This window comes from Physella acuta, unplaced genomic scaffold (genome assembly GCF_028476545.2).
Source record: "Physella acuta isolate Inbredline_101_S28 unplaced genomic scaffold, ASM2847654v3 ptg002381l, whole genome shotgun sequence".
In the NCBI taxonomy this organism is placed as follows: Eukaryota; Metazoa; Mollusca; class Gastropoda; family Physidae; genus Physella; species Physella acuta.
The window spans coordinates 42,270-55,000 of record NW_026733871.1 but is presented as its reverse complement, the minus strand read 5'-3'; the positions used below and the strand labels follow the sequence as shown (position 1 = coordinate 55,000).

Genomic DNA, 12,731 nt, shown 5'->3' with positions numbered 1-12,731 from the left:
ATCTGGTATTTTTATATCTGTAACACATGTTTGAATGTGTTTTATATTTGTTGAAAAAGTATCAGTGACGTCAACACATTTCACCGTTTTGCGAGTACCGATCGACCCCACACTGTTTCATTTGGTTGCGGCTTCGCGACGAAGCATCGTAGAAGCATAATCTTAATGTCATTTTAAAGAGCGAATGTTTGATGTATAAATTGAAAAAATAACTTGCTTATTTCATTTTAAAAAATCAGTTTTTAAACTTTAAATGACGATATATACACGAAAACAAACTAATTCTGTTTCAATTTTTACACTGATGTAAAGTTCACTTTTATAACTACGTTGTGTTGTAAATTCAAGTATTTCTGATTTACGGTCGCGAAGCCGTGCCCTCAATAAACATATAACCCTCGAGTCAATTTTCAGCCCCGAGTGAGTAGCTCGCCGAACGGTTTTAAAGGTTGACGACCGATGATGCTAAACGGATTTTACCCTTACAAGTTGTAAGTATCATTTTTAAAGTTTCATTTCCATTTTAATAAATGGATTTTAAGTTTGAATGTCAGTTTGGTTTAATTACTACACGTTATTAATGTAAATTTGAACGCTACTAGTCCACGGTTTTAGCGTGTGAACTACGCTTGTACACAGGGTGTGTTTAGACGTGAAGCTATTTAATTCAGGACATTCTAGGGACTTAAAATATGGATGCACTTAACTATTAGATGCTAGTGTTTACTAATTCTTTAAAATTTATCGAATGGGATTAATGATAGGGTCGTATTACTACAGTTTATCTGGACTATAACGTCAAAATTATGAATCGACAAATTCAAAATGGCCACCAGACAATCCTGGTTACTATGTGGACGAACTCAATTATTTGCAGGGAACGAAGGTTAAATACTTATAAAATATTAATGAAACACAAAAGAAATTTATAATTATAATAACTATACATTTTTATCGAATTATTTAAAACAAAAGACAATAAATTTTAAGGACTAATGTGATTATTTTTTTTATTTTCTGTTGTTTACTCTGATTCTGATTCGCCTGCTGAATAATGTGAAATGGTCTGCGCCAGTCACCGTAATAAAATGTACCAGATCAATTTTTAGATGGTGGTGCAATTTATTAAGATTCTACATGTTGTGACTTAGTTTTAAATGTTATATTAGTTGTAAGTGTAAGTAGTACTAGTAGTATTTCTCATTATTTATTTTAAATGCATATAGTAACAATGAAAGACAGTTAAGTTGTCCTATAGGATGTTGATAACCACAGTATGGCATCTTCATCGTTGGATATCGCAACCAGTGTGGCACAAGCAACGAATATTTCATTCAGTAGAATTACTATTAAAAATATACTATCAAGTATACATTACTTTTAACAAAAAGGTGTTTTCAGGCTTTTTCATATGTTTCGAGTTATAGAGTCATAGGACAAATAGTAGGCCTACACAATAGGCTAGTAGTAAATTTAATTATATTTAATTAATCACTAAATAAATTATTTATTCCATAGCTGGAGACATTCATGGTGGCCTATCAAGAACTTTCCTACGAGGGAAGGAAAGGAGGCCAAACCCCCCCCCCCCCCCCTACAGTTCCCAAAACTTATCGCTTACTCTTGATGCTCCACAAGATCACGGTTGAGGGAAACAGGACGTACAAAGATGTGGAGTTGTCGTTTTAAAAACTGTTCCCCCAAAGCAGCTATCAACCCGATAGGTTTGAATGTAGCATCAACTGCTGCATCACTTGTAGACATCACGTCTTAATTAGATTACATTACTGCATTAAATTTTGATTCTTTTGCTCCTGCACTAGATAACTGTGGCATTTTTAAAAATAATATTTTAACTCATGTGATTTTTAAAAATAATGAACACATTCTTCCTGTTAATATTACCATTACAATAGTTTTAGAGTTATTCTATGTCCAAAGCAAAAAAAAATTGATTTTTTTTTGTATGAAAATAAAAGTGACCAAAACGCATTTTTGTCATTTTCAATTATTTTTTTACCCTAGAAAGACTCATTTTAGATGACTGAAAAAAATTGGGCATATATATTGCAAACTTTGCAGTAACTTTACCAATTTCTACATTTCTATGTTATTTAGTTTAGAACATATGGGTTCTCAAAAATGGCACTTTTTGAAAATCAGTTTTTTACCAAATTTTGTTTTTTTAAAAATCGCATAACTTTTTTATTTGTTGAGATATTTTCATAAAATTTGTAGCATAGAGCTTACAATTAAAAGTTCTTTCATGACATACTCACTCCAGAAGTCTGCAATCAATAGTTAATTTCAGTTTGGACTACCTACTTTAAAAAAAACTGTTCACTGCCGACAGTTAGCTGTTATAGTGATCGTTTGTATTCAATCATCTTAACTCCCCTTTTATTATTGAATTTAGTATTTTTTTAAATTAAATTATTGAATAACCTAAGGTCTAATTCGTTTTAAAAAAATAGTTATTATTACATCATCAACAGAGAAAGTTTGAACGAAATACGTGCATTAGAAGTGGGTCAGAATTAAGTTACAAGATTTGCCACACCCCACAAACTAACAAACATAGTGAACTAAATAAAAGCTAATAACAAAACATACCAATTCTTCTTTTTATAATTTATTAAATATTTTTACCTTTATTTGAGAAATACAAACAATTGTATCAACCAAGCTCATTAGCAATTAAAAGTTAAAGGTAGGCTAGAAAAAAAGTATAATGTGCAAGTAATGTTAATATTAGAGTAGCATATATTGAAAGTTGTGTAATAACAGAAAACTTATAAAGTAGGATTTTGGCCAACAAAGCATCCAGAAAGTAAGCTGGCTAGGCAAGCATGAGAAAAAAAAATTCTAATTGCGGTAGTTCATGCTAGAATCTTGTTATAAAATTGCATCCATCTTTAGATGGTAGTTCATGCTAAAGTAGAGTCATGTGATAAAATACTTTCCATCTTTAGCTTCACTTGGCCATCGCCTACCCTCGTGAATTCATCAGGACTGTCATCCACCAGATTCACATTGGTGCAACAAGATTCATGACCGCCACATTTAAAAAGGGAAACTATAATGAGGTAAATGCTAGAGAATGTAAAACTCTATACTTTTTTCATTCACTTATATTAATCAATCAATGTGTTTATATATATATATATATATATATATATATATATATATATATATATATATATATATATATATATATATATATATATATGATCATGCTAACAATATTTATTATGCAATTTTTAACAGGACACCATTTGTTTTCAAACCCCAAACATACCAGGCTGGGAGTGTATCTGTAACTTCAGCAAGTTTGGTTATGAGAATTATTACTGTGGTAGACCGAGGACTAATCAGTAAGCTTACACATACCTACACCCTCTGCATTTATATATATATATATATATATATATATATATATATATATATATATATATAATGTATAGAATACTGCTTAAGTAGATAAAGACTGCTTTTCCTCCAAGGGGCTCAACCATGTGTGACCCGTCTAGTGTTGGCAGCGTTAAATTTGAGAACTTTTGCCTTTTGCGCTAATTTTCTGCCACAATATTTTTTTCCTGCGACTGCTGTTGGTTGTGGGAGAGGAGCGCGAGGTCGCCTGCAAAGTCCAAGTTGTCAGGTTGTTTCCACAGTGTTCACTGAATTCCGTTTCTACGAGCTTTGGTTGCTGTTTTTATTACTCAGTTGATGGCAAGAAGAAAGAGGAGTGGCCACAGCAGGCATCCTTATCAGATTTTGGTTAGTACGTGAACGCCGTTTGTAATTTGGCTTCATTGTACTGTAATGACCGCTCTCCGACAGCCGCGGAGGGAGCGGACACCCCGGGTTCGTTTGGGATGGCACTGACAGAAGTCACTACTAATGAAATTCCAACAACTTGACGTGAGCTCGTTATTGATGTCTAGGGGTAAAACACGAAACATTGAAGAGACTCAACACGACTTAAAACTGTCAATACCCTTTTAATAAGTGTACAAGAAATTACGACACTGGGTCTATACAAAATGTACAGACTTTAAGAGTACCATAAATAAAATCAAAACTCCAACTTACAGTTAAAGAAAATCACTATATATCACAGCTGTGGCTTAGTATAGTAAACACCATTAAAGAACATTACTTGACACAACTGAATGGCATTATAAATACCACAAATATTAATAAGAGACATAATGACTCTACAACAATAGAAAACCAAAAAAAAAGGTCAACCTATCACTGATGTGACAAAGGGTGCAATTATACAACAGAACAAAATATCAGTAATACTACAAATGGTTACACAATACCTTATATAAGGTGATAAAATATGCCACAAACTACACAACTGAAAATGGCGCACCAAAACATACGGCACATCTCTCTCCTAGTCCCAAGGACAATCTAGCTGCCTCTAGACTTGAACTGCACGAGATTAAATACAGCTCAGTATTAGGGGAGATCACTCACAAGTCCTACGACTATTGATTGAGGATCTGTTAAGGATCCTCACGGTCGCAAGATCATTGGTCGAGGGTCTGCTAGGGATTAAACAATCCATTCATATGACGTGACGGAGTTCAGTTGACCGATGAGAACCGGTGAACTAACAACTCTCCCAAGGTCAATCACAAAACTCAGTAGACTAAATAATATAAATAAATAAAAAGACCTCAGTAGGTCACAGTACGTCTGCCCGTCTGTCGTTCTCAACGAGGACTAATATTCTCATTGGACTGCCGTCGTAGCTTACGACCTACCAGAGGTTATTTCGGTCCACAATGTCGAAAAAAAATTTCATAACCCATGAAATCAACGTACAGTTGTGAGTTCCCACCTATTGACTGCCCGATTATGATGCGGTGTTGCGATCTAGTCCGTGCAAGATTTATTCTGTCGGAATGCTGGTTGCTCGTTATTCAAGGGGACTGTTAAACAATTTTCTGGGTATTAAGAGGAGTGTGATTCCCTTGTACTTGTCACGGTAGCTGAGTGTACCTTTCTTGTGGAGCTTCATCAGACGGCATTCCAAGCGGTCTGTTGATATTTCCTAGTCCTCCGCTTCTTGTCGAAGTGCTGTTTCATGTTTCAACTGTATATTGTCTACTCTCCAAATAATCTTTCCTTGAGTCCCCTCTTCAACTCTCTAAGGACTTCTCTGTAGTCTTCCTGTGTATCTACCTTTACTGTTCTTATTCTACTCTTGTAAAATACATCTTCTATGATCTCATATATATAAGTATATATATATATAAGTATATATATATAAGTTTATATATATATATATATATATATATATATATATATATATATATATATATATATTGTAATCCACAGTCTAACATGCGACGACTGGATAAATGGTGGATATCTAAGCGTTCCAACTCCACATGACGTTACAGGCGCTGAAAGAAGTCTGATTAAGTCTATTGCCAGGTAAGTTTTTTTTTTTGTACATTCAGATTTAAAGATAGAGGTAAAAAACCTTTCATTAACGTGCAATCATCAATCTTTTAAAAAATGATTTAAAAATTCAAAATTTTTATCTTTAAACATATTTTGCATTGCAAAGTTTACAATGGCAATCTGTGTTCTTCTACCTCTACATAAATGGAACTATTAAACATTTGAGTTAAACTTTATTAGAACTAAAACAGTTTTTTTCTTGCTTTTACGGCAACTTGAATATTGTTCCACAGAATACCACAACAGAGGACAGTAGCTCACAATTTTAAAATATCTACAAAGAATACAGGTATTGTGGTTGTGTTGTTCTGTGAATCTTTTGGACTTTTCTCTCTGGGGAGAGGGAGGAGAAAACTTGAAATACTATTTTTTTTTTGGGGGGGGGGGGGCGGACGACACTGGTGTTGTTTCACTGTTTACCAACATTTAATTTCATTCGTAAGTTCACCGGCGTTAAAGTCGATTTTGTTGATCTAGGGCTATCTAAACTAAACACAATAGAACACCAGATATTGTTAAGTAGATTCAATTGATATTAGGATGAGCATTTTTTCTAACCCATTAAATCTCCAGTGCGTTGAATGGTTCAGTTACAAGTTGGCACTAGTAATAATGTTGTTTCTTTTTTTGCGCTTATGTTTTGTTTGTGTTAGCGTTGTGTATGGTGTTTTCTGTTCCCGAGTTGGTCCATTTAAAAAAGATTCACCGTTGCGAAGCAATACTGGTATGCAGCAAGTATATATATATATATATATATATATATATATATATATATATATATATATATATATATATATATATATATATATATATATCGCTATATTTAAAAAGTTCTTGGCCTTCAAAATCTTAGTCTTTATTTGTTTTGTATTTTGCAGGCAATGTTTTTCCTGAATTACAACCCTGTCACATGTCAAATAAAAATGTCACCTGGACAACAGCGATGCCTAAAGGCATCTGGACACCTGGCAATGTCTGGAAGTCTCTGGTCTGTAAGGACGTAGGGGTCATCAATACAGACTGGACATTAAAATGCCTCAGAAACACATCCGTCTGGATCTTCGGGGACTCAAATGCCAGGTTTACCTATGATATGATTCTAGCCCTAACAAAATGTAACAAAACTGAAGGTGGGTACCCATTGAGAGGAACATGCATTAAGCCAGAGACTGGACTCACCATAAATGTGTTTTGCCACGAAGGACCGGTGTATACATACTCACAAAGAAGCGACAATTTTACTGTCCCAAGTTTTATACAGAAGCTCCCAAAGAACCAGAAACATATTCTCATCATTCAGTATTACCTCCACTACACGGCTTCCCATCTCGCTGTGCTGTCGTTACGTATGAAATCTCTGAGAGCCGCCATAGAAAAACTGCTTGAAGAAAATCCCAACGTCTTGATAGGACTTAGAGGTCCTCACATTGCTTCTTTATATTACAATTACAACCATGCAATTGGAGGAGATCCTTTAGGACCCCAGTATCTCCATATAATACGAGATAGGTTCAAAGGCCTAGAAGATAAAGTCGTGTTCTTAGATTTGTGGGAAATGTCAATTGGAATAGAAAACTTTGATTATCATCCACCACAGTATGCTAATCTTGAGATGTTCAAGTTTTTGTTGTCTTTTCAGTGTAATTAGCCCGAAGGACGCTTTTCCACACTCTAATTGATCACATGAATTGTTATATTTAAAACTTACAATTTATTATTAGGTTAAATTTGGTTTAGTTTGTTTTATTTTTCACTCGTTATATAGTAATTACATGTTTTGCATTTAATAAAATTTCTTAAAATGAACCCTCTTATTCATATATTTTTCCCTTGTATTTTGTATTTTACCTTGTGGGGTAACAGGCCCATTTTTTTAAAAAAATGTATGTGTTTTTAGACTTTAAGTTATCTTGGTCAGTTCTTGATTAGTAAAATTTTACAGAAACAACATGGAATGACAAAGTTTAGTAATATTTCATTCAAATTAAATAACCTTTTTAATGGTAGCGTTAAAAATTGGTTGATCTATTTATTCTTCTTATTTGTTCCTAAATAGATATATGTCGGAGGATTTAAACAACAAGTCCAAATTTTTGGATGAAATGAACTGTGATCTTCAGAAATGGGAGAGGGGGAACACCCGTACAGCTACACCTTTTTTCTGCGTGGAGTATATTGAGGCCAGAGTTTAGTCTGCGTCTTATTGTACACGTACCAGTACCGTAGAACGTACTGTGCGTTCTTTGCGTTATGCCACAAGGGTTCATCTGCACCAACTTATAATTTCTATGAACATGTTCATCCATTTTAAAAGCTCATTGAATTCGACAAATATACTAACAAACGAACTTAGCTATTTATTATATTATTAGCAGCACTACGCCTCACAAACCCCTCTCTTAAAGTCCACACTGAACCATACTCTATTCCCTTTTTACACACAAACTCCGCACCAACTTCACCCTCATTTAACATTGCACTTACCAACAACGTTAAAAATTACCTTTTAGCGCAATTTCCTTACAGGAATTGCGATTATTAACTCGTCATTTCTGGATGGATGGATGGATGGATGGATGGATGGAAGGATGGATGGATGGATGGATGGATGGATGGATGGATGGATGGATGGATGGATGGATGGATGGATGGATGGATGGATGGATGGATGGATGGATGGATGGATGGATGGATGGATGGATGGATGGATGGATGGATGGATGGATGGATGGATGGATGGATGGATGGATGGATGGATGGATGGATGGATGGATGGATGGATGGATGGATGGATGGATGGATGGATGGATGGATGGATGGATGGATGGATGGATGGATGGATGGATGGATGGATGGATGGATGGATGGATGGATGGATGGATGGATGGATGGATGGATGGATGGATGGATGGATGGATGGATGGATGGATGGATGGATGGATGGATGGATGGATGGATGGATGGATGGATGGATGGATGGATGGATGGATGGATGGATGGATGGATGGATGGATGGATGGATGGATGGATGGATGGATGGATGGATGGATGGATGCATGGATGGATGGATGGATGGATGGATGGATGGATGGATGGATGGATGGATGGATGGATGGATGGATGGATGGATGGATGGATGGATGGATGGATGGATGGATGGATGGATGGATGGATGGATGTGTTTCCGCAGCTTTAAGTCGTCTTTAAGTCGTATCTCCTCCTCAACGAAGCAATATCGAGGACTAGTTCCAAAAGCAAATATGTTAAACAAGTTCCGAGGATGAACATAGGCCAAAAAAAATTCCAGAAGTCCTTCCTGGATTTCCCGGAAAAACCAAAAAAACCTCGAAAAAATGCAGTTTTTGGCTCATATCTCGACAACCAGACCACTTAGCGACTTGAAACATTTACCAATCGATTCCTGCCATAATTTAGAACAATATTGCCGAAGAAAGTTTAAAAAAATATCCTTTCGTTCGGTCACAAAAAAATTAATTAAGAATTTTTAAACTGAGCATCGTGTAGGCCTAGGATGATATTTTTAATTTAAACTGAGCATCGTGTAGGTTTTTAGCGCAAAGCGCTGAGGTTCGAAAGGATTTTACCATAGCGAATGAGCGGAGGTTCGAAAGGATTTTTAAAAATTTAAACTGAGCATCGTGTAGGTTTTTAGCGCAAAGCGCTGAGGTTCGAAAGGATTTTACCATAGCGAATGAGCGGAGGTTCGAAAGAATTTTTTTTAATTTAAACTGAGCATCGTGTAGGTTTTTAGCGCAAAGCGCTGAGGTTCGAAAGGATTTTACCATAGCGAATGAGCGGAGGTTCGAAAGGATTTTTTAAATTTAAACTGAGCATCGTGTAGAATTTTAGCGCAAAGCGCTGAGGTTCGAAAGGATTTTACCATAGCGAATGATCGGAGGTTCGAAAGGATTTTTACGTAAGTCTGTGAATTCTAAAAAATTAATTAAGGAAATTGCGCTTAAATTGTCACTAGACTTTTTATTAACTTGTTTTTTTTTAAAGATCTAGTTCTCATCTTGATTTTTCTCTATCTATTCTATCGATGTTTATGTTGGAGTTTTTCTGCCCTCCACCCCATCCCCTCAACTCCACCTGCCCTATAAGTTTACCTTGCGCTTGTGCAAATATGTCACTTGTTTACCTTACTTTTTTACTTCCTCGAATACGAGGTAGAGAGAAAGTATAGTAATCGTGCAAAAAAATGAAACTGGAGTGATTTCCCAAAAACGTTATCGAATATCTATAATATAACGCTGCTGGTAGTGTGTCAGTCCTTCCTTCCTTCCTTCCTTCCGTCATCGCTATAGCTTTTGGAACCATAAAAGTAAACATCGCGCCATGAAGTGCTTTTCAGTGCACCGCAGTGTCTTATTATAAGTATTAGAGTAGGGTTTGTTTATATAGCGGCATAGAGCTATTTTATAATTTCCACTGTTTGTACAATTTTGCATAACGTAAAGAGAATATTAAATACACGCACATTGCTAAAACATATTAAAAGTATCAATGTCAAATATCATTTTCGTTTATATTCCCAGAAAAAAATGGATACATTTCAATAACATAATAACAGTACGGTAGAAAAATCAAATTAATATAACTCTTTTTTTCTAATTTTGACAAAAGAGGTAATTTAAAAATACATTAAACTCACGCTAATAAAAAATGTGAATGCAAATATACGGTCCTCATAGAAGGAATTAGTGTTGCAATAATATAATTAGCAAAATGTGAATGCAAATAATGTGGATGTGTAAGAGGAAATTATTGTTAGAAAATTATAATTAGCATGGATTGATAAAAGGCAATCTTTTATTTATTTTATTCACTGAATGTAGGCCCTACTGTTTATTACTTATAATTTTTAATCAACTATTCAGCACTATTATAGGCGCGTCATCACGTTCATTAGGTGCGCAATGGTTTTAGTTATGAAACTCAATTGTAAATTTTTAAAATTTAAAGTACTGGAAAAAAAATGCGTGAATGGATAAAGTGAAATATTGTAGGTAAAACACGGATATTTTAAATACTGCCTATTATTTATACTGTTTTCTAATTATTATTCTGTCGGTTTGCGGACAAGCTAGGGGTTTTATAGGAGAGGCGTTGCGATGAGGGGGGAGGGGCATATGTCCCCGGGTGCCGACCTTAGGGGGCGCCAAAGTGGGTTGGAAAAAATGTGCGAGAGGGGGGGGGGGTGGTTGAAATCGAAAGTTTTAGGGAGGGGGGGGGGGGGGGAAGGGGTGCAAATCGAAAGTTTGAAGGGGGTGCAAATCACCGGAAAGGGCGCGATTTGGCGCTACGGGCAAGACTGTGAGCAATCTGCCTTTATGATTGCATTTAAATTTTGTTTATGTTATGAGTGTTGTTTATTTTTTCGTTTTTTTTTTTTGTTTTTTTTTTTGCGTTCGTTTGTGTTGTGTTTAGTTTTGTTCTGTTCCCAAGTTGGTACATTTAAAAAAGATTTACCGTGGCGGAGCACGGGATGCAGCTAGTTCTTATATAACACTACAGCAACTCGGGATATACACATGATTTTTAATCCATTTTTACTTACTTAAACTTTTTTAAATAGAATAGAAACATGTAGAAAACAGAATTGCATACCAAGTGAACGTCAAGCAATATGTGTATAATATTGCGGAATATTATAAGTAGGCCTACTTTATAAATTCACATGCTTTTTTTGAGAAATCGGAAATAGCGTAAATAACTGCTTCCTTTCAACGGAAATTACTCAAAAATTTGATAAAAGGCAGAGAATTATATCTTTTACGTACGTGTGAAATTTCATTATCTATACGAAACGGTACTCAAGTAATAGCCTTTTAAAAAATTGAAATTAGAATAAGTTTTCAACGATTTCCGGTAAACGAAAATGGACTTCTTTTTACCGGAAATTGCTGAAAAGTTGATAGAGAACTACTAATTTGATATAATACTTATATATGAAATTTCATCAACCTAGCTGTAACGGTACTCAAGTTATCGTGTTTAAGGCACACAGACACACATACACACAGAAATACGGATAAGATTGCAAAACTATGTTAATCCGACTCAGGGAGCTGTAAAACGTCGAGATTTGCAAAAATCTCGATTTTTTACTATCTCGTATATACATAGTCTTGTAACTGTGCAAAAACTCGGAAAAACATAATTTTGCATTCTTGTCCGTATGTCTGTGTGTGTGTGAGTGTAAACACGATAACTTGAGTACCGTTACAGCTAGGTTGATGAAATTTCAGATATAAGTATTTTATCAAAATCGTAGATCCGTATCAATTTTTGAGCGATTTCCGATAACCGGAAGTGGTACTATTTCTACTTTGACTTTTTTCAAAAGCCTATAACTTGAGTACTATTTCAGATAGATATATGAAATTTCACATGTAAGTAAAAGATCTAATTCTCTACCTTCTGTCAAATTTTGAATAATTCCCGTTGACCAAAAGTACTAATGTACGCTATATCCGATTTCTCAAAAAACGCATGTAAATTTATAAAGTACTAATAATATTGCGCACTATTATGCACATTTTGTTTTGGCGTTCGCTTGGTGCGCAATTCTTTTCTCTACTAGATTCTATTCTATTTTTAAAAGTTTAAGTAAACAAAAATCATGTCTATATTCCGAGTTGCCATCCCACGTAGTGTTATATTAGAATATTCGAGAAAGTTTAGGGGAGATCACTCCCGGTTTATTTTTTTGTACGATTACAGGACTTTCTCTATACTTCATTATATACGAGAAAGTAAAAATTCATTAGAAAAATTCTAGCCAATATCCCGAGTTGCCTTCCCCTGTATATAAGTATATAAGTATATTCGAGACCAACTCTGGTCATCAATGCAGTGCTTGACTTTAAGTGTAAAAACATGAAACGGTAAAGGCACAAGAAAATTTACTCGGCAATTTGAGCAATGCATAGATCTACATGCTGACAGTCAGGTAATCATTGATTTCATTAGCCCACAATTAGTACTAAACCTGTGTTTTATTTGCACAATATAAATCACGGGTTGGCATCGGTATGTAATCAAGATAGGAACCTTTGTTTTTCTAAAAGCTGTTATTTAACTTACTTTCTCTGTCATTGGTTAGTGCTTTGTGCTAAATGCTTCGTCTTAGGTCGAAACGGGCGAGCAATATTTTGACCACTTCGGATCATTAACCAATGTCTTTCAAACTTGGCACATGGGTCAAGATTTGATGACAACGC

The 12,731-nt window shown here is 35.1% G+C and overlaps 1 protein-coding gene across 1 annotated transcript in view; it reads left to right on the top strand.

Moving 5' to 3' along the window:
• The window catches only part of LOC131933163 (NXPE family member 4), an 11,947-nt gene extending 4,662 nt beyond the window's left edge, over window positions 1-7,285 (top strand). Inside the window, exons 4-8 of the mRNA XM_059289960.1 lie at window positions 2,973-3,086; window positions 3,268-3,374; window positions 5,356-5,454; window positions 5,718-5,773; window positions 6,363-7,285. Of these exons, the coding sequence (XP_059145943.1) occupies window positions 2,973-3,086; window positions 3,268-3,374; window positions 5,356-5,454; window positions 5,718-5,773; window positions 6,363-7,132 (1,146 nt within the window). The 3' untranslated portion in view covers window positions 7,133-7,285. The remainder of the gene's footprint in view (window positions 1-2,972; window positions 3,087-3,267; window positions 3,375-5,355; window positions 5,455-5,717; window positions 5,774-6,362) is intronic.
• The last annotated feature ends 5,446 nt before the right edge of the window (window positions 7,286-12,731 follow it).